The sequence below is a fragment of the Trachinotus anak genome, unplaced genomic scaffold, assembly GCF_046630095.1.
Source record: "Trachinotus anak isolate AG129_WGS33_773 ecotype Australia unplaced genomic scaffold, CSIRO_AGI_Tana_v1 ptg000009l, whole genome shotgun sequence".
Lineage (NCBI taxonomy): Eukaryota > Metazoa > Chordata > Actinopteri > Carangiformes > Carangidae > Trachinotus > Trachinotus anak.
In genome coordinates this window covers 15,584,178-15,605,473 of record NW_027273860.1, presented here as the reverse complement: position 1 = coordinate 15,605,473, position 21,296 = coordinate 15,584,178, and the positions used below count along the sequence as shown (strand labels likewise).

The 21,296-nt window shown below is 41.4% G+C and overlaps 1 protein-coding gene across 3 annotated transcripts in view; it reads right to left on the bottom strand.

The window, feature by feature from the left end:
• Positions 1 to 21,296, bottom strand: part of LOC139625524 (phospholipid phosphatase-related protein type 5-like) — a 104,972-nt gene that overhangs the window by 46,709 nt on the left and 36,967 nt on the right. For all 3 annotated transcript variants that reach the window (XM_071485576.1, XM_071485574.1, XM_071485575.1), the window contains one exon: positions 1,926 to 2,058. In XM_071485576.1, the coding sequence (XP_071341677.1) occupies positions 1,926 to 2,058 (133 nt within the window). The remainder of the gene's footprint in view (positions 1 to 1,925; positions 2,059 to 21,296) is intronic.

The window sequence follows — 21,296 nt, the reverse complement described above, 5'->3', positions numbered from 1 at the left end:
AATTTTGGTTTCAAGCTCACCCTGTCTTGAAGGATGAGCCCGGCCACCCCTCAAAGGAAACTTATTTTCATTACTTGAATGTTAAACCTTATTCTTTCAGTCAACACCCAACACACAGAACCACAGAGGTGGGTTGAAAGGTATATTGGGATAATAAGGAAGGCTTCCATATACTTTACGAGACAATTTCATGATGATAATAAAGTGCCCAGTGCTCCCCAGCCGTCAGTGGAACTGATTGAACCTCTTGGATAATGAGAAACATCTTCAAGACCAAACAAACAGTCCTGCTTCTTTTGATGTAGCGAGATTAGATGACCATATATTTTTTCCAATGAAAGTTTCCTCCAGCAGGGAAGGTGGTGTGCTATCACTGCTGAAGAAACACAATGACACAAAGGAAACCCAGGAGCTGAAGCTGTCTATCCTCCTTCCCCTGCTTTGCAGGGAAAAGACGACTTTAATGAAAAGTCACTGCGCCGTGCTCTTTGAAACTGACATCAATTAACATTAAGACACAAGCCTTATTCAGATATAACACTGCACCAGTGTATAATACATGATAACCAATTCCAGTCTCTTAGGGATGAAAAGAGCTTTAGCCTGGAATGAGAGTCCTGTTAACATTAACGAGCAGCATGAATGGCATGCTGGATGAGTAAATGCGAGGCTAAAGCCAGGCCACCAAGTGGATTCCCCCTCAGGGATCTAGGTAATAATCCTCTTCTGCAGCTTTATCTGCTGCTCTCACTTAAGGAGGAGAGAGGACGAGGAGAGGCCAATGTTGTGCTGCAATGTGTGCGTTTTACACACTGACACATTGTATGCATGTCTTTCAGTGCCTTAACTGCTAGAATACATGCATCTTTGCATTTCTGTATGCACTGATATCCTACTGTATAGACTTGCGGGAAGATGTGTGTGGATATACATGTGAGAAAATGTGTATTTCAGAAACCGTCATGGTTTTTATTGTCGTCCTCTAAAATGTATGTGTATGCATGGGCATCTTTAATAAGAATTTATGTGAAATGGTTAGATCTGTGTGTAGCTAGCAGAACCTCTGATTTGATGCGCTTGTCATCGATTACTTAGTAGGTGTACGTTCAAGAGATCTAATCATTAGCGTAACAGATGCTGCTAAATTGCTTTATAAGGATACCTGTTGTGCTGCATCTGTGGGCAGATTTCATTCACAAAAATGTCACCAGAAAGTAAAAAGCAGAGCTTTAAGAAATCAGCAAATGACCTCATCACAAAATGTAGCAGCGTCAGTGACAGTAGAGGACGCAGAGAAGCTGTGAAAGCTGTAACAGTATAGAGCTGAACTGCGACAGAGATTAAGTGGGTAACGGGCTGGCATGAAGTTACAAAACAAAAAGGCAGTTTATGACTAAAACGGGAGGTGGTCAAGAAAATTCTGACAACTGATGGATTTGACAGGCTGTCTTAAATCCCACGTACATGCCACTTAAGAACTAATATAAATATTAATTAAAGCAAATTGTCCTCCTAAAATAAATTATATAAAAAAGGACTGGACCCACTTGGTGGAAATGACTTTGTTCAACATTGAATCCAGGTTTCTGCTGCTGTGCCAGTTGTGCTGCATATCCACCCTTGATCACAAACAGGGTTAGTAATCTTAGTAATCTCCACAATAACTAAGCCACTTCTATCCAGGGAGATCATGGGATGCAGCTCAGAGGAAAATAAGGTCAAGAACAAACCTGAACCTAGCCTGCATGTCTTAGGACTGTGGGAGGAAACCAGTCTGAATAACATCCAAAAAATGTTCCACATCCCGTTTAGTTTTTGAGAGGTGGAAGTGCTGCAGTGACACTGAACTGAGAGTCTAAACACACAGACCAGTAAAAAATACTCAGTTTGCTGTAATTAAAACTAGCCAAAAGACTGAGACTTACCAAGGAAGCGGAAGGTCCGGCGCACCAGTGGGTTGAGGTAACAGCAGTCCCCAGTGGCCACTGTCTTCTCAGACCGGTCGAACTCTTTGGATGTGTACTGGACCAAGAACAGCACGGTCTCTGTTATCGTAATCTGGTAGAAACGGAGGCCAGAGACACAGAGAGAGGAATGAGTAACAGTTTATTTCACAGTCAGAATTGTGGTTGTTGGTGGTGTTGTTTCCTCACCCTCACACACAGCTGTGGAAAACACAGGAACATATGGGAGGGAGGAAGAGGAAGGAAGCTCATGACAGAGACAGAGCAGAGAGCTTTATCTATGTACGTACATGCATATACTGACATACATACATAGATACATAGATGCATAGGCTGACAGATCAATCCATCCCCGATTGGACATAGATGGAACCATTGCCAAGGGTGAGAGGGGAGCAGGCACTGAAGCACAATCGCATATCCCACAATGCACTATGCATGTAAGGCACAGCTGTGGAGATTTCACACTGAGATGATGGCCCTCAGCTAGAGCCGAGCAAAGCAGGGGCACCGAAGGTGCTGCAGCAACCACGTCTCTGGTCACTGAAGCACATTTTTTTTCATTGTTATTATAATTCTTATTACTATCTAGTTTTATCTATCTATCTATCTATCTATATATATATGTATAGATATAGATATATATGTGTGTGTGTGTGTGTGTGTGCGCGTGTCTGTAGACCTATAGTATATAGCACTATATATGTTCTTATTTTTCAAAGGTTTCATTTCCTTAAACAGCTGGTCACTGTAGTTTTTTTCATCAAATGCAGGAGGAAATCGTGCATTTGTTGGGGACTATTTGTGGAGGATTTATCCACATTTGGTTCTCTTCTGAGTATTTCTGGTAGTGGGACAGCGTGTGTGTGTGTGTGTAAAAACTACAGTGTGTGTGTTCATAGCATTAAAGGAACTTGTCTCCCACTGTAACAGGCTCTGGCTCATTGATGTGTTTTTAATAGTGTTTTTTTGGACAGCATTTGGAGCTCTATGGCAGAGAGGAATAAGATACTGTATATCAGGCTTTGGATGCACACACAGTTCCTGTCAGTCGGATGAATTCTGCAGACTTATTCTCTAAAACGTAGTCAGGTTTAGACACAAAAACTACTTGGTTAAGGTCAGTTGTGGTCAGGTTTCTGACCGACTGCTGGTAGAAAACAGGAAAAGAGGTGATCTCCTGCACTGTCACATCCATTCATCTGACACTGTGCTTTTTCTTCTCATATGCCTATTGAACTCCATTTAATTCTTTGGATGTTTCCTTAACTTATGTCTCATAGCAAAATCTGAGCTCAGGAAATGTACTCTGGACTTAATTAGTGTAATTTTTTAAGTAATTTTGTGGGCCACATTATTATTTATTTATTTATTTATTTGTTTTAAGTAACAAATTTGCAAAATAAACATCTATTGGACACGTCATCTGGCACATACTTGTGTGTAGCTGTGTTACCAAAAATCAGTGCAATGTCAATATGTGACAGCTGCTGCACTTCGCTGCCAACAGCAGCACAGCGTGCCAACCACATTACACCAGCCACTGTTCTCCATCAGACTGCAGCTCACACATAATGACATCCACCAGTCCAACGTTTACTGCGACACCAGCGGCTCCAAGATCAAAATTGCTCAGTATTACCAGAGCCAATATCTTGACAGCAGTCCAACTGTGGTAGAGCATCTCTCTGGGCTAACAGCTATTACTGCTGAGAGTCCAGACCAGCCACTAACCCTCACACATCTTCACCTGATCAAAGTAACTGCCTGTAATATTTATATCCAGCTGCCCCGGGATTCTACCCTATCAAACCTCCTTGGAAGATTTTTAACTCATAAAAGAGAACCATATTCTAAAAGGACACTTTAATTTTAGGCTGTCAAAATGATGAACGCAATTAACAACAAAGTTTGATGGGCCTTTATTTTTGAGTTATAGCTTTCTGGAAAAGGACTGTTCAGATATACGACGTAAAAGTAAAAGCCTCAGTAAGGCTTCTACGCATATCTGTGTAATGAATATAAAATTTAATATTGTTCAAAATAAACATTAAAAATATAAACAGATGCTGGGCCTGTTTTTTTGGGTGCCTGCTTCTGTCCATAAACACAATGTATCACTGTAACTATAATGTGTCATCATTAACTGTCTTGTATTGTTTTGTCTTGATGTCTGCATGTTCTAGTCCTTCTGCCATAGTTTAAGTCACATCCTTTCTTATGTCTTTTATTATGTAATAATGTGCCAATACAAAAATGCTGCTATTTATTCATCTATATATTTATCATCTGAACAGTAAAAGGGTGAGCTGGCAATGATCTAACACATTTGGTGAGTGTGCAATGTGATATATTAGCTTGTAACTTTTCTTTTTTATTTTGTTGCTATTAAACAATTTTCATAGCAGGTGGATTTATAAGTCTGCTGCCAGGAGCAAAAACAAGCCGCTGTAGTCACATTTGTAAATCATAATTAAGTACCACAAGAACTGCAAGAGTGGAAGCCCTTTTATTTTTCTGTGTTTATTCTCCACCAAGATGGGACAGAAAAAAAAAAAAAAAAAACGGCTCTGTATCACCAAATAATGAAAAGCTCAGGCTCTGCTGCATCTGCTGCATGTCTGCTGAGCTTCTGCTGCTGCAACCCTGACGAAATAATGTAACTTCATAATAACATGTTGTGCCTGAGATGAATCAGAACAATGTTATATAAGAGGAATATAAAAAGGCCAAATAATAGGTATGCGATAGGAAAAATTATATTACATTAAAAAAGGTGAAACTAAAACATTTTTGCTCAAGAGAGCAAGACCCATAAAAGCTCATCAAATTAGTTGCTGTAATGCCAACTACAGGTGGGTCGTGGGATTCTCTTTTGAGACCCTTTTTATCCTTTTTGTTCGATTTAGGCAAATTGGCACCATTCATTCATTCATTATCCATAATGCTTATCTTAATCAGGTCACAGGGTGGCTGGGGGCAATCAAAGCTGACATTTAGCAAGGGCGGGGTACACCTTTGACAGGTCGCCAGTCTATCAAATTGCCACCATTAAAAGCTGAACTGGTTATTACCAGTTCCTGTTTGCAGTGTACCCATTTATGTACAGACATCTATCAATGACTCTGAGTGGCTGTGTCTAAAAAAGAAATATAACTGGGATCTAATTTCGCATTACCATTGATAATCCTTAGGAAGCATGTGCATGAGTTCAGTGGAGCAGTGACAACAGTGCTTTTACTCATCAAATGCAGTTATGAAGGATTTTCCAAGGCTTGAAAATAAAGGGCTGGATGGTATAGTTGCAGGTTATGATGATAACCCCTGTACAGCTGTGTCAGCAGGCCATTTCCTAAAAGTTCTCTACAGGCCTCTTTTACAGCAACAAAGCAGTGACAGCCATACTGCAGGCCGGGACTGGCGCTGCTGCCTAAAGCTCGCTGTGTTCTCAGTAAGCCGTCATGACCAGAGACCCACAGTAGGACAAACACCATTGAGGCTGCTTGTCTCCAGGATATGCTCTATGCCCTGGTGTCCTCTGAGCCCAGAGTTGGGTTTCCAGCACTTGGCCAATTTCACACTCAGTGTACTGAGGGATTAATCTTTAATTTACAGGTTCCCCCCGCCGGGATTTGTACCGACAACCTCTTGCCCTTGCCTGGTCTGAATGTTTCCACCTGGCTGAGCATCCAGATGCATCAAGTCTTGTCAAAGAACACAGCTCAGCGAGTCCAAGCATGCATGTGACCGTGCACATGTGCCCCTCGGTGGGTGTGTGTGGTCACGATGGGTGCTGAGGCCCGGAGCTGAAACCCACAGAGCTGCCACACACTCAGGCAGTGCCACAGTGATTTATTCAGGTCGACTGGTGAAGAGGGCGGATGAGGTAGAGGAGGAGAGGAGAACTGAAATGGCAAAAACTTTGACTTAACTTGCGGATACATTTTTTTTTTCCAAATATGTCAGTATTTAAGTAATGCTTGGATTCGGGAGGATTATTCAAAATTGTGTTATTTTCAGAAAGTAAAAGTCTCTGCAATAGCACTGATATCATCACATGATACTGAAATTACCTAAGGACACGTTAAAGCCCTAATTAAGATTATTTTGTTTGTTTGTTTTTGCATTTAACTTTTTTGGGATCCTTGGCCAGATTAACCCACTAACCTCAGGGCAAAAATGAACCCACTGTTTCTCCCACTCTCTGACTACTGTGTACATAACTGTTGGTAAAACGTAATTAGTTTGTGGTAACTTAACTTACCTCTATATTTAGCAAAATTCTCTCTAATGTAATGTAAGCGCAATATGCACTGAAACAATAAAGCCTGTAAAAGCAGATTTTAACTCCTCTACAAGATGGGCTGTTAATATTAGGTAAGAATACTGATGTTGCTTTAAAACATATAAGTTACACTGTGCTTGTGTGGTGAATACAATATTAACAAACTAATCTGGCAATCATGAAATGATCCTAAACTAACTGGCACATGGTGAAACTGTCTTGGGGCTCCAGGGGATCTGGGGAACCAGGGCAGTTGCTTGCTTTGCCCAGTTGGTAATCAGGCCTTTCTGAGATCAAACTGGCTGATCTCAGTTCGCAAGCTGTCTCCTGCCAACTGGAGTCTCTAGTCTGAGCCAAGTAGTTTCAGTTCATCTTAGAAGTAAGTTCATTCTTAACTTCAGAAATAGTAGTTTGACAAAAAAAATAACTTTAACACAGTTTATCATCTGGCTTTTCTGGACCTTTCAGTCTAAGTGGGTATAAAACCAGGACAGACATTAGCCTCTTTTATACAGAGATTAGGGAGGGGCGATATCACTTCAAATCAATATCACAATTACTTCAACCTTTTACCTCAATTATGATTGATATACGATTGCTTTTGGCGCTTTTTGGTCTCCCTCTTTATTTGATCCATGCATTCTTCATAATCGGCAATGTGATTGTGCTCCAGGTAATTTAACAAATTGGTGGTGTTAGCTTTGGTTGCTATCATTGTTGCATTGACCGCTGTCTTGTAGTTGTGACTGATAAGAGCCGATCAGGAGGCGAGGTGGGGCTCTGCGTCATTATCTCCAAAAGTCTCCAATTCTGCCCATCCAGACAGAACAACCCCAGAGTTATCAAACTAAAACAGGTCCAGCAGCATTTCTAAAAGTCTCTGTTTTATTTCAAGGGGAGAGTTCATGAATGCACGCATTGGATCCTGCTATACTGCTGTTAAGAAGATCGCCCATCATGCTGCCTTTTTGTGTTTACACTGAACCAAACAAACCTGCCAAAATGCTTCCCCAGTGTGGGATTTTAGAATGTTCAGGAATCAGAGGTGTTCAGGAAACAGCGCTGGCGACGTCTCTCAGACGTCAATCTGACTCTGTGACCACCTCAGGTCCCAGCTTATTGCCAGAACAACCATACCCATACCATACATTTAATTGATGACAAATCAGCCATCTCCATGACAATTTAGCAACTCCGTCCACTGAGGAAGTCTGCGAGGTGTAGTTGAAGCTAGGTAAAAAGCTTGCACCTTGGAGACATCATGCAGACCATTACAGGAAACTACAGAAAAGTGTTTAGTATTTTTTTATTTCACATCAGAACCAATAGCAGCTTATCTGTGACAGTCAAAATTTCCTCTTGACTGGTGTTTCATTCTATTGAGGCCACAGAGGCATAGTCTCCTCTCCCTTCCAAGGCAGGGCTCAATAAAAGCCCCTAGGCCTCTATGGAACAGCCATGGCCCTCAGAATCTAGGTTACAGTCACTTTAGATGGATGGTCCAGCCATATAAGCCTCTTCATTTACGCTTCCGAAGGTCCCTAAGCTAAAAGTGGAAATATGACTGATAAACCTACACAACAGAGATAAGGAGCAAACTGACTGTGTTGAGGTTCTGCTTGCTTAAAAATGGTGTAAACTGCTTAATTGTAAATTGTAAAAAATTGTAAATGACCGCCTTGTGTTCTTATTTGTAATGTTTCTGCAGTGGTAAGTTGCAGCAATGATACTTCTCCCATTTCTCCAGCTGTTTCAAGTTAAAAGCAGATGGAATTGGAAGCTTGGGAAGCTTTTAATGTGAAATATCTATGCAGGAAGTGTGGTGTTCTCTCTGCAGCTGAGGTAAATAATAATTAATAATTTGAATTAACAGCACAAACACACACAAACATCACCGTAGTACAGTTTTGCTCTTCTCAAGGGATGACATTACTGCATGGTAATAATTGCTATGAGCTTCTAATGTGACTTTGTGTAAAAACAGACACTGAAGCATCTTATTGTGTCAGAGGTCAGGTCAGCTTTTTCAGAAGTGACTGTTAAATGACCAGCAGACCAGCAACCAGAGTGGCTACGGAGTAAATGAGTGTAAAACAGTGATCGTCGTATGGATTAACCCTAAGTGACCTGTCTGTATAATACCCTGTCTGCTGACTGTTAAAGGTTTCTTTGGGTCATGTGATGATAAGAATAATGAAAGTTTTAATCGTCTTATCAGGGGGGTGAAGTCTCTGCCCCAGTAGAATGAAAACAGTTCAAATGCAAGGTGGGTTACCATTAAGGTGTGTGTGATACAATGCAGCAGTGTCCAGAGTGCTATGTCAAACAGGGGGATTATTATAAAATTTTACACTCACCATTCAGTACATAATGCCACAAAGATAAACAGTATTTAGAGCATTGGCAGTCTGCATTGCTCTGCTGATTATCTCATAATGGGTCCAACAAAACATCTTTTCCAAGGGTTTTACAGAGGTTGAGAGTAATGTGGACTGTTCAGTTTGTACCACTGTTGTGTGCTTTAGAGTATGACGGCCCATTTACTAAGACCCCAATTATGCTTGAATAAAATCCACATTTAATTTAATACACTTTGGTTTATACTTAGCCAAAATATATATACGTTTGTCATTCAGATCACAAATCTGACTGCGGTACATCTTGGACATCCTTTACACTGAGTCACTTAATGTGTCTTGGGTGAATAAGATTATTCATTCTCAAAAATTCTAAGTGTGGTGTCGATGGAGCGAAATGTGATTGCTCCACCTACCTCATGAGGTAGATTAAGACACACTATATATGTGTTGAAAAGGTGAAAATGCATTTGACTCTCAACTGTGCAAATGTAATCTTAAGTCCTCCTCAAGTTGAAATAGTCAGTGAAAATATGTCCTGTATGTCTCCTGTGATAAAGGCAACTAAAGTTACACTTAAATTAACTGTCGACCTCTGTTTCTCAGATGACAGGAAAAATGGCTCCAGTGATTTCTACCCATATGGCCATAACATAGGGAGCTCTGAGGTGCTGCTGTGATTATCTGATCTCTGATAAGTTTGACCACTGAATGATCAGTGTGTGACAACATTAATCTGTATGGATGTGGGAGTGGTGCAAGTGAGAGTCTGTGGAGACAATAAAACTGATCTCCCACTTTTTGTCATTTATGCACATTACACACGTACAACTTTCATGGACAAACTATGAACAAGACGAGTTTATTGTCTTTGAAGGCTTTCATTTCTTTTCTTTCTCTTTTAATATCCATTTGTATGCAGATGACACTGTCTTATATGCATTTGACTCCTCATCAACTGTCTGTGAGGACTCTCAGTCATCCAGGTCATGGTATTTCTAAGAGTGATATGAAGGCAAGTGGACCTAATTCTGGAGAAGGTTTCAACTCTCATCTGAAAGGCTTCTTCAGTTCTACCAAACTGGTGGGGAGTTCCAGGCATTTATCCTTTCGTGGGGTCATTAACTCCTCTTCAACTAAAACTATATCTAGATTACAATCTGCTTTAAAATGTCCCTAGTCATCTCTGTACAACCTTAAACTTGGACTGGTTACGTGACAGTTTGTTTTACTCTTTTATTTGCCTTTTGTTCTGTAGACATGCTTTTCTGTCCAACACACCTGTCGCTGAGACTTTGAAGTATTTTTCTTTTTTTTTTCTTTTTCTTCCCCCCTCAAGAACCCATAATTTCACTTAACTGTACTGGGACTGACATTCTCCAATTCTTAATACCTGGGGGTTTTGCAAGACAGTGGTCTCACATTTTGAACAGAGTGTGGAGCAGCTGGCACAGAGGCTAAAAGTAAAAAAAAAAAAAAAAACAATGTCCGGAGGACAGGAAATGATTGCACGATATAAATGTAATGAATTACAGAGGATTTTTTACATGTTTATCTCTGATGGTGTATCTGCATTTGTTATGTCTGGCTACTGTGTTTTTATGTGTATGTGCTAAACAGATCTTGATCTTAATGTGATTACCTGATTAAATTAAATAAAGGTTATATATCCAGCATATATCACAAATTGTTGTGGTATTAATATTTACACCGCAGTCCAAAGCCAGAAGCAAAGATTACAGCAGGTTCCATTCATAAGTCCTATATCGGTTAACGATAAATCACTTCATGTATTAGGAAACAAGACCCACAGCTGATATCCAACTAAGTAAAATACAAGCACACATCAGGCAGAGTCAGGAGGGAAGACGACATCTTGTCTCCTCCAGAGTAAACACCCTACTGCAGATCTGTTCTCCCTCCTTTAGTAGCATCACTGTTGTAGGATTTATCTCATGTGACTCCCAGATGGATACTCTGGAGTCTGGAGTGGTTGGTTCCATTAAAGTGCTGCTGAATTCAGCAGATCTCTGCTGTGACACAGTCTGATTGTAGTCAGAAGGGATCTGTGGGGAGAGCTGAGAGAGGTGTAAGTTGCCGGCCCCCAAATTCAACTAGAATTACAGCCTCTTGGTTGTGTGCCTGCATCTAAGTTGCCAAGTTGCGGGAAATATGGTCACAGTCTCCTTTTCCTGAGTTACAGTATTGAATAATAGCCAGAAGTGTTTTTGCAGAACATTATGATGTCACAGTGGAGCTGACCTTTGACCACTTGAATATAAAATTGCCATCCCTTCATCATTTTATCCCATCTGACATTTCTGTTAAATTCCGTCATATTTAGCACATGAATTTGTGAGTGAAAATGTGTTCTGTGAGGTCACAGTGACCTTGACCTTTGACCACCAAATTCTAATCACTTAATTCTTGAGTCCAAGTGAAACATCTGTGCCAAATTTGAAGAAATTCCCTCAGTGACTATTTAGTCACTTTCACAGGAAAGGGAGAGACGGACAACCTGAAAGCATAATGTCTCCGGCCCTAGCTGGTGCCTTTGCAGAGGGATAACAAAACTAACATCAAAGTAAGTGACATGTCAATCAATTAGAGTCTGAAAGAACCCACACAGTCTTCAGAAGATGTCAAATTGAGCAAATGAAGTGAAAACACTTGTGTGGGTGTCCCATGGGTGTGTAGGCACTGTTGGTATTATTGATCAACTGCAAAGAGACACTCATGTTTTACCATATTAACTTTTATAATTATTTTCTCTGAAATATTACAAGCATCGCAACATGATGTATTTTCCATCCAAAGCCAATGTGTATGCACCTCTATCAGCTGTCAGCAAGTCACGCATTAAGATTCAAATTGATCAGCACAGCACTGATCACAAGACCTAACGGACACTCTTTTGCAACATCTGATGTAACAAACACAGACAGAATAAAGTAAAGAATACATGAGGGCCTGCAACCTTAAGTAAGTACTGAGTTTTTAGTACTGGCAAGGATTAATGACCACATTTATTTGTGCAAATTTCTGTTCCTTTGAGCAGCTGATTCACTTTAAGTGAATGTCCATTTCTGAATTTCCATTTATAGATGTCTGTGGGCAGTAGGAGACTTAACACATTGGGAAAAGGAAGGAATGAAAAATGCCACCTTTGTGACAAGTCAAACAGGGCTTTTCTCTGTTCTTTTTCTGAAATAGCTTTCTCCTCTGCTGACACTAATCCCATTATTACCTGGAGAGGCTTTCTTTTTTTACAGGGAGAGGGAGAGACGGAGGAGATTACAACAGGTATAGAACATAAGAAAATCAGTCCACTGAGATTACATTCTTGTCTAACTGGCAATGCTGTATTGTATCAAACTTCTCTCTCAGACATTGTTTTAATGCCTTTCTGCTCCCTGTCTTTCAAAATTCTCCCCTCTGCTCATCAATGATGAACATCAATGGATAGTATTTCCTCTTTTTGGTAACACACCCACAAGAAAGCAAACCTTGTTGGATGATACCTACATATAGAGAAAATACAATATTACAGTGTAGGATCCTGTAAAATGACAGACTGAATACAGCAGGGCTGTTGCACTGTTATTACCTTAGCTTCAGTGTCACGCTTCACTTATATGCATACCAGTTTTTTGTTTTGTACCTACTGCACTTCTGTATCTATGTCTCATGTTGTATTGAATCCATGTTTTCTTCTCTCTTGTTTCTTTTTTGAATGTTTGGATTTTCTTATGACAAAATAAAATCAAACCGAGTCTGATTTAAACCTGTCCTGTCTGGAACAAAAGCACATAGTCTCCTCAACCCAATGCTGTGTCTAACTAGACAAAAACTAAGAGACCTTAAACACAACTTTTTTTTTTTAAATATTAAAAAGGAACAATCCTTGATCGATTGTGCTTGTTTTAGGACGAAGATGGTTGTACCATGCACGGCTGAACCTCTAATACGGTGATAAATAAAATCAACATCAGACAGCATCAGCTCTCTGGGAAAACATCCATCTTGGTGAAAATACTCTGCCAAAGACAACAAGCATTGTCAGCAACAACTCCCATCGAAAGTGAAAGCAGCGTAAAAAAATCTCCCAGCTCTTCCTCGCATTAGTCTCTACCATTTATTCACCCATTCAGCAATGACAAGAGAGGAATGGCTTAGTCGGTGTTAAGACTGCAAACTGCTGGAGGGGGGTGTTGCTTCAGGGAGTGATGGAAACAATGAAATTTCATGAAGGATTTCCAGTTTGAGCAACAGGGTGAATTTAGCCGATCTCCAAAGATGCCACAGATACAAGAGTTCCATTTTCCATCATGTTATATTGTACTTCATCAGGACGGTTTGTGTGTATCATCATCAGCATGTATCAGCTGATTATCTGGCTAACCACAGAGGAGACAATAATGAGACACACAACACGATCCACTCCTGCCCTGTGTAAATGGATTGACTGAGAATCATAGGTCATCAGGTTTGTTATTAAAAGGTGCCGTGCAGGTCAGAGCCTGTTGGAAATCACAGATTGCATGCATGTGATATGAACTCCAGCGATCAGGTGAAAAAGTCTGTTGGCACCTCAGCCCTGACAAACCTGTCCGTACTGAGAGCAGCTGCATTAAACTGCCGTCTCCAGCTGTGTGTTCAGAAAAGTAATATCTCAAAGTACGAGGGGGCATCTCTCTGACAGTAATACATATTTGGAGGGAAAGTGATGTGCATTATGCAAGACAGAGCATTTACCAGAGAGCTTGTTACCAGCATCTGAGACTGTGATTCAGCTGAGCCATTAACAGACACAGTGTGGACTCGAGATGCATGTGGATGTTGAGTGTTCACAGGGCTGTAGCTCTAAAGCTACACATGAGCCGCTGAGTCTCTTAAGCGTCTCATCAGTGTGATGAAGCGATGTTGCTATGACAAGGTGCTTTAACACCCATCGCCAAGCAACAATGTCGGCCTGCGAGCAGCTGCTGTGCTCAGTAAACTCATCACCTCTCTGCACCCTGTGAATGTGTTTGTCTGTCACACTTACAGCTAGGCAGAGATATGAGAGAAGAAACAACACAATTTAACCTCTTATAAGTTGAATCAATTCTTACTTGAGCTAATATAACAAATAGCTTAAGGTGTCTAATGGTAGCAAACATGGAATCTGTAACATGACTGGCTTCATCTATCTCTTAAAGAAGTTTCTTTTTAGCATTGACACATGGGTTCCCTGTTATGTAAGGTACTTAAAATATTACATTAGAAAAGAGCTACAATGCTCACATGAAATTTGGCACCTGGTGCATAAGAGGGAGCGCCACTGCTAGAGAACAGCAGTGAGTTAGAGAGTAATGACATGAAGGGACATTTTTCATTATATTGCTGATGAATAAAAATAAATAAATAAATAAATAATAATGATAATAAGTATAATGATAATTCTGACAATCAACTGCTTATCTTTGGGATTTAATTAATCATCAATCAATCAGTTAGTGGCCTCTAACTCCATGGGTGCTTTCACATTCTGTTTTCTGGGTTTTTACAAACAAACCAATACATGTTGAAAAAAATGCATGATGATGTCCCGAATCTCTGGACATCATCAGCACTTCGTGGACCTAATGTCTTTATTTACCTGCTCTGGTACCACAAAAAGCTGAGGATGACAGAACCGATCATGGTCATTATTAGCTGAGACTTTGCCGCACCAAAGTGCAGTGATATACGCATTACCACATTACAAAACAACACCAGGCTACACTTTAACCACACACACCAATACACACATCAGACTGGAGATGCCCACACAGTCTGTGTGCCTACCACCTTGTGCTTGGCATTTATTATCAGAATCAGAATCAGAATCAGAATCAGTTTTATTGCCAAGTATGTTTTCACATACAAGAATTTTTTCTGGTGATTGGTGCAATTGAGGATCAGGGGGATCAGCAGCAGTGGGGCTCTCTAGCCTTGTTGATAAGGCTAATAGCAGATGGGAGGAAGCTATTTTTGTGCTATCAGGTTTTGGTCCTGAAGGACCGCAGCCTCCTGCCAGAGGGGTGTGTCACAAAAAGTTTGTGTCCAGGGTGGGAGGAGTCAGCTACAATCTTCCTTGCACGCCTCAAAGTCCTTGAGGCGTACAGGTCCTGGAGGGATGGAAGATTGCAGCCAATCACCTTCTCCGCAGAGTGGATGATACGCTGCAGTCTGTTATTGTCCCTCTCCATGGCAGCAGCGTACCAGATGGTGATGGAGGAGGTGAGGATGGACTCAATGATGGAGGTGTAGAAGTTCACCATCATAGTCCTTGGCAGGTTGAACTTCTTCAACTGCCTCAGGAAATACATCCTCTGCTGAGCTTTTTTGATGAGGGAGCTGATGTTCAGCTCCCATTTGAGATCCTGTGTGATGGTGGTTCCCAAGAAGCGGAAATGCTCCACGGTAGCCACGGGGGAGTCGCACAGGGTGATGGGGGTGGGTGGGGCTGGGCTCTTCCTGAAGTCCACTATCATTTCCACTGTCTTCAGAGCGTTTAGCTCTAGGTTGTTCTGCCTGCACCAGGTCACCAGACGGTCAGTCTCCCACCTGTAGGCAGACTCATCGCCATCAGAGATGAGTCCAATGAGAGTGGTGTCGTCTGCAAACTTCAGGAGCTTGACAGACTGATGGCTGGAGGTGCAGGTGTTGGTGTACAGGGAGAAGAGCAGAGGAGAAAGAACGCAGCCTTGCGGGGATCCAGTGCTAATGGTCTGGGAGTCAGACACATGCTTTCCTAGCTTCACGTGCTGCCTCCTGTCAGACAGGAAGTCGGTGATCCACCTGCAGGTGGAGTCAGGCACGCTCAGCTGGGAGAGCTCGTCCTGCAGCAGAGCCGGGATGATGGTGTTGAAGGCAGAGCTGAAGTCCACAAACAGGATCCTGGCATAGGTCCCTGAGGAGTCCAGGTGCTGGAGGATGAAGTGGAGAGCCATGTTGACGGCGTCATCTACAGACCTGTTGGCTCTGTAGGCGAACTGCAGGGGGTCCAGGAGTGGGTCAGTGATGGATTTGAGGTGGGAAAGGACAAGGCGCTCAAATGATTTCATGACCACAGAGGTCAGGGCAATGGGTCTGTAGTCATTTAGACCTGTGGGCCTTGGTTTTTTGGGGACAGGGATGATGGTGGAGGATTTGAAGCAGGCTGGCACGTGGCAGGTCTCCAGTGAGGTGTTGAAGATATTCAGTTTCAATTGAGGGTACAAAAGCACGCATTACACCTTCAGTGTAATATTTTGCACCCGGGCCTGTTTGGTGAAGTCCTGCTGCTGCTGTAAAAGGTCTGGTCGGGCACTTTCACTGCACACGCGCAGATTTGCTTCCTCTGCAGTGAATCATCTGGCAAATCCGCCATTATAAAATCAGTTCATCAGGGTGCAGGCACACCCAGCTTTTCAAGGGAATGGGAGTTGGCATTCTGACTGGTTTATGGCATGTTACACCCAAAATACCCATGATACCCAAGAGACTAAGTACAACACTTTTGAACCATGCACCTGCTGCTGCAACCATTATTGTCTGCTGTTAAACTAGCAAAAGTAGATTTGGACATGCCCTAAATGCAATTGCTTGAACTGCTTTGATCGTTCGACCAATGGACATGCTGGTCCAGGATGTGGCTGAGGTGTTGTGAAAGGCTTCTGAGATGGGGACTTCTGGATAACTGTGTGCAGTCACTGAGGCTAAGCTAGCTGTTGGATGGTCAGTAAATCACTCCAAATTGTAGGGCTGCCTGTTTGTGAAACTGCAATGTCTTGTTTTCTATTTCGAATTGCATGGAAGCAGAGGAGCATTTCCAATACACTGAGCCTCACCTCCATGACAGCAAAGACACTACTTTCATTGCATCTATCATTATTACTAAAGGAGGCAGAGGAATAACTAAACATAAGACACACAGATGGAGCATGAGAGAGGGAGGGAGAGAGAGAAGTCGTCACTAACTGCTAAACACACACTAGCAGATCTGAAATGAGACTATATTCTTACTGCAGCACAGTAATACAAGCCCAATGAAAAGCCAGAGGGCTTTTGATTTGAAATGCTTACAGGAAGTGTTGACTTTGTATTAACACACAGTAACTTTAACACGACAAATAGGTGCGACTCATAATGAGGCTTCATACTAAAATACCCCTTTGACTAATTCTACATATCAAACAGAGGGAGTTAGAAATAAAGACCTGCCTCTAATAAAAGTCAGTTGCGTTCTGGAGTTGAGGCAAATAAAGGCTAAACTATTGTGCATCTTAAACAGATTCCATGAGCTATGTGAGAGACAAAATAAAAAAAGATACTGTTGCTTACAACTTTCTCTCTGAGTGATCATTTTGTAAGTAAACAGCTGAAATCATAGCACAGTCTTTGTCTTTATTTTATGTGTTTGGTTATTTTCTCAGACAACACTGCAGTTATAAAATCAGGATCTGACCATAGGCGGTCCAGCCTGTACGAGGTTTTGACCTAATTTTGTTCAATGAGAAATGTCTAATGGGTAATGTATTACAGTTTGATAAAACACACATCTCATTTTTACTGCTTTCCACTTTCAGATGTTATCTTCCAATCTGTACTCTCCTGTGGTGATGTGTGTTGTCATGGCAACTTAATGATCTTGCATTATGCATCATTTATAAAGGTTTAGACAATGTATTTAGAGTTCATGATCAGCAGATGCATTTAAAAGTTTATCTTTTGAATTCACGCTAAAATGACTTAAGGCATGATGGCACTGTTTTATGGTTGGTCCACTGTTTTGACACCACAAAAAAGAGCTATTGTTATCATTCTCATTATTATTATTATTAGTTTGGTATACAAGTGTTGATCTTGGACTTTAGAAGTCACAATCTATTGCCTGTGATATCATTGAGACTGGCAAGCAGTGGCTGAAGGGCCGCCTGAGTTCCAAAAAGCCTGAGCAGCAGTGTGACAGCCGCAGGCCATTTGTCCCGCTTTTTCTTCGGCTATAACACGAGCTGACAGGGCCACAGTGACAATGTGCTGCTTGTTTAGTCCCTTAACTACCTCCCTGCCCTCTCTCTCCATCTCTATCTCTCTCTTTGTAGAGCTACTCCCCACCAGCTAAATCAGGATGACAAGGCCAGAGTGACCCGTGCTGCTTATTTACTCAACTGTTTCTGTTGGTCAGGGCTGAACCTGTTCACCCCTCCCATTCTCCTTCATCTATCTCTCTCCCTTAGACTCTCATTTATTTAATTTCATACCAATCTAGATCAGGGCGCTGATCTATCTTCATCAGCATGGCAAGGCAGAGTGTAGCCAAGAGGAAAAGACACTTGACATTGAACCAATATTTGGGCAAGGCTTTGCTGGTCAATGCGCCTGCCTCCAGATACAGTCTTTACAATAAAGTTCAATGTCTCAATATGTCTCCCTTTACAAGTTAATTGGGCTTGCAGTGGCAACAAGTTTCAACAGAAGTGAGTGAGTGAGAGACAGTGCTTGATATGTGAACAACAGAAGAGGCCTCTGGACACAGTGGTACTAAGAGGCTTTGGGGACAGAGGGGGAGTAGAATATTTCATTTTCAACCACTGAGGCATGAATGAAGCCTCTAGCCTCTGTGGTTCACAGTGATATATGGATCTTATTTTGTAAAAAGCTATGACAAGCACAAGAGCTGAGGGATGAAGCCTTAACAACAAAAAACAAAAAAAAACAAGTTGTCTCTGTCGTCCATTCAGGATAATCATATATAAACCTGCTTAGATACAAAAAAGTCACCTCTTATCTCTATCGCTATCTGATCTGAGGTTGGTCTTTTACTGCTTTTTCCACCACAAACAAACTGCACCAGAGTCCAAGAGGAAGTCGGCAGAGACCGACCTTTACAAGTGGTCTCAGGAGGGGTGTTTGGCCCACACCAGCGTTGGATTGACAGCTTTGATACTCGACAAAACACCACTGTGAATAAAGCAAAAAGTCAACCAGCCTAAACAACCACATACAATATACTATATACCAACCATATACCTTAAAGGTTATTTGTCCCTACCTTGGAAACAACTCATAAAAGCATAACAGTCGCAGGTATACCGGACCTTCATCATCATGGTTACAATAATAATCATGCAGTTAAGGTTGTGGCAGTCCTGGCCACCAGAGCTCAACTAAAAATAGAACGTTACTATAAGTCATAACAGCCTGCTTGTGCAGACAACCTGTGGGGTTGGTTTTTTACAGGATAGTATCAAATGAACCAAACCAAACAGGAAAACACACCAGTTTGTCAGACAGGGCTTTAGTTGGGTTCAACAAGGGGTAAAGCTCTCTGACTCACCGCTAGTGTTTTGATTTGTTCAGTGATTCAGATATGTCTGGTGTTGTGCTCATTAAAGGCTGTAGCTCAGGTCGGAGACAGTATCAGCCAATAAAAGCTTTGTAGGCACGATTAAGAATGGGGAAATCATCCTCCTGGGCCAAAGCCCAAAAAAATACATCTGTGATAACTACTCGACAAAAAATTAAAGGACCAATGTTTAGGATTTAGGGAGATATATTATTGTTAATGTTTTTATTGGTTTATAATAGCCTGAAACTAAGAATTGTGGTGTTTTCATTAGCTTAGAATAAGTCCGTCATATCTACACAGGGAGCAGGTCTACTTCCATGGAGCCCGCCATATTGCACCGCCATGTTTCTACAGTAGCCGAGAAAAGACAAATCAAAAACTAGCTCTTGAGAGGGCCCTCTGCCTTCTTTCATTATCTGAAGGCCACCATAGATTCTTCTACACTGCTTGTCACCCTCAAAATCGTACTTTTGGCCCCCATAGTTTTAAGGTTTCATTTTGATTTGATAAACAGAATCTTTAATTTTTTCAGCTGCCAAAATCAAGAGAAGAGAGGAGTGGATAAAAATGTTGATATGTTCATACTGGTTGTGTATTATTATGGATTCAGGCATTATGCTTTACAAAGAACAGGGGAGTGATTTGCAGACTTTTTTGCCCTGGGTTCCCACTATAAGAATGCAGCCATTTCAGCGTAGGAGCTGAAATGGCTGCATTCTTTAGAGAGGTTCACTGAGCTACTACAAATGAGGATGATAATCCTTCACTGTATGATTATAATTCAGAGGTTAGAGTGGCGCGTGTCCCTCCTGGCTCTCAGCTATGCAACTCCCCCCTGTCTCCCACTCTACCTGTCATCATTTTTTAAGTATCCAGCAATATTATAGAAACCCCTACAGCCAATGCGTGGAAGGAAATGGTAATTACAGTGGTCATCAGAAACAGGGGGCATTTGCATATACGAGGTCACAGATTCATGAAGTTGGTTGAAATAGAAGCGTCAGGGGACGACTTGACCGAGCTGCTCCTCTGGGCAAACGAGAGATAATAACGGGAGTCCTTAATTTAACTAATATTATAATGTTCCTTTTCCAAATATACAAGGTCAGATGAGCCTGAGCTTGCATGCATCACTGGTTTTCAAACTGCGACACCTTTTGAGGACCCAACAAACTGTCCTTAATAGTGGACATGGACACCCCAGGGCCTATTTTTCACTGCATTTTGCCTCTCAGGTTGCTCTATCATTCTGATTGACGGAGGTTGTTGGGGCTGTACACAAATTGACATAATTTAGAACCACACAGCTAATTAATTACAGCTAATATTTTATTATTAAAGGACATCAATGAAAGGTAAGGACAATTTATGGTCTTGCTGATTTTATTTATATCACCATTTAGTTACATCCACAAAGAGAGTTACGTTTTCACCCATGTCTGTGGATTACACACCAAACTTGGTGGAGGGATGGGGCATGGGCAAGTTTTGGGGCAGATCCAGATCATTTACTATGAAATTAAATTTTTCCTGTGATGTTGGTCCACGTTGTTTGACACTGACCCTGGCGGAGGTTTGTGCTCTCTGAGTGCCCTTCTACTTTGCATTTGACTTACTCCCTGCACAACTGTTAGCAGCAACACACCATTAAACTGTGATGCATATCTCACCCACTGTTGTTTCAATTTAGACCATTATAACCTAACCAAGGTTTTTATCCTGTTAATAGGAGCGTAAGTATAGGGCAGTCACCAAATGACAAAGGTTGTCATTTTATTTGACCCACAGTAAATATTACCCACCTCCCTATATCAAGAAAATGTAGCCACAACAATGCAGAGACGTAACTTGTTCTGAAAGACGTTCATGCAGCTCTGTAAGGCCATCGCAGCAGATAGGAGCAATGGGTGTTCTGAGGACAGGATCTCATTTCTTTTACTTCCTTATTTATCCTTCAGAAAGCTAGCTCTGTGTTCCTAAATCCACAGGCAGCAGCAGGCACAGCCAGCTATTTCAGACCAACTTCCCTGTAATCAAGTACGCGTGATATCGTAATCAGGCCTTGTAGTGTTGTTTCTGCTGTGAGAACTGCCTGTTTGTTAAGGGAAGGCTCTTTTATAAACACTTACAAATCAATTCCACAAACTCATTATGCAGACCACAGTACCAATTCAATTAAGTCTGTTTCTTTAATAGCACTATAGCACATAAAGTAAATCCACTAGCTGACACCTATTATATATCCTGTTAAGAAAAAAATCCACCTTGACGTTTGTTAGATTTCATTAGATATTCAGTGCATTTCAGTGCACTACGACTCAGCCTTGTGTTTA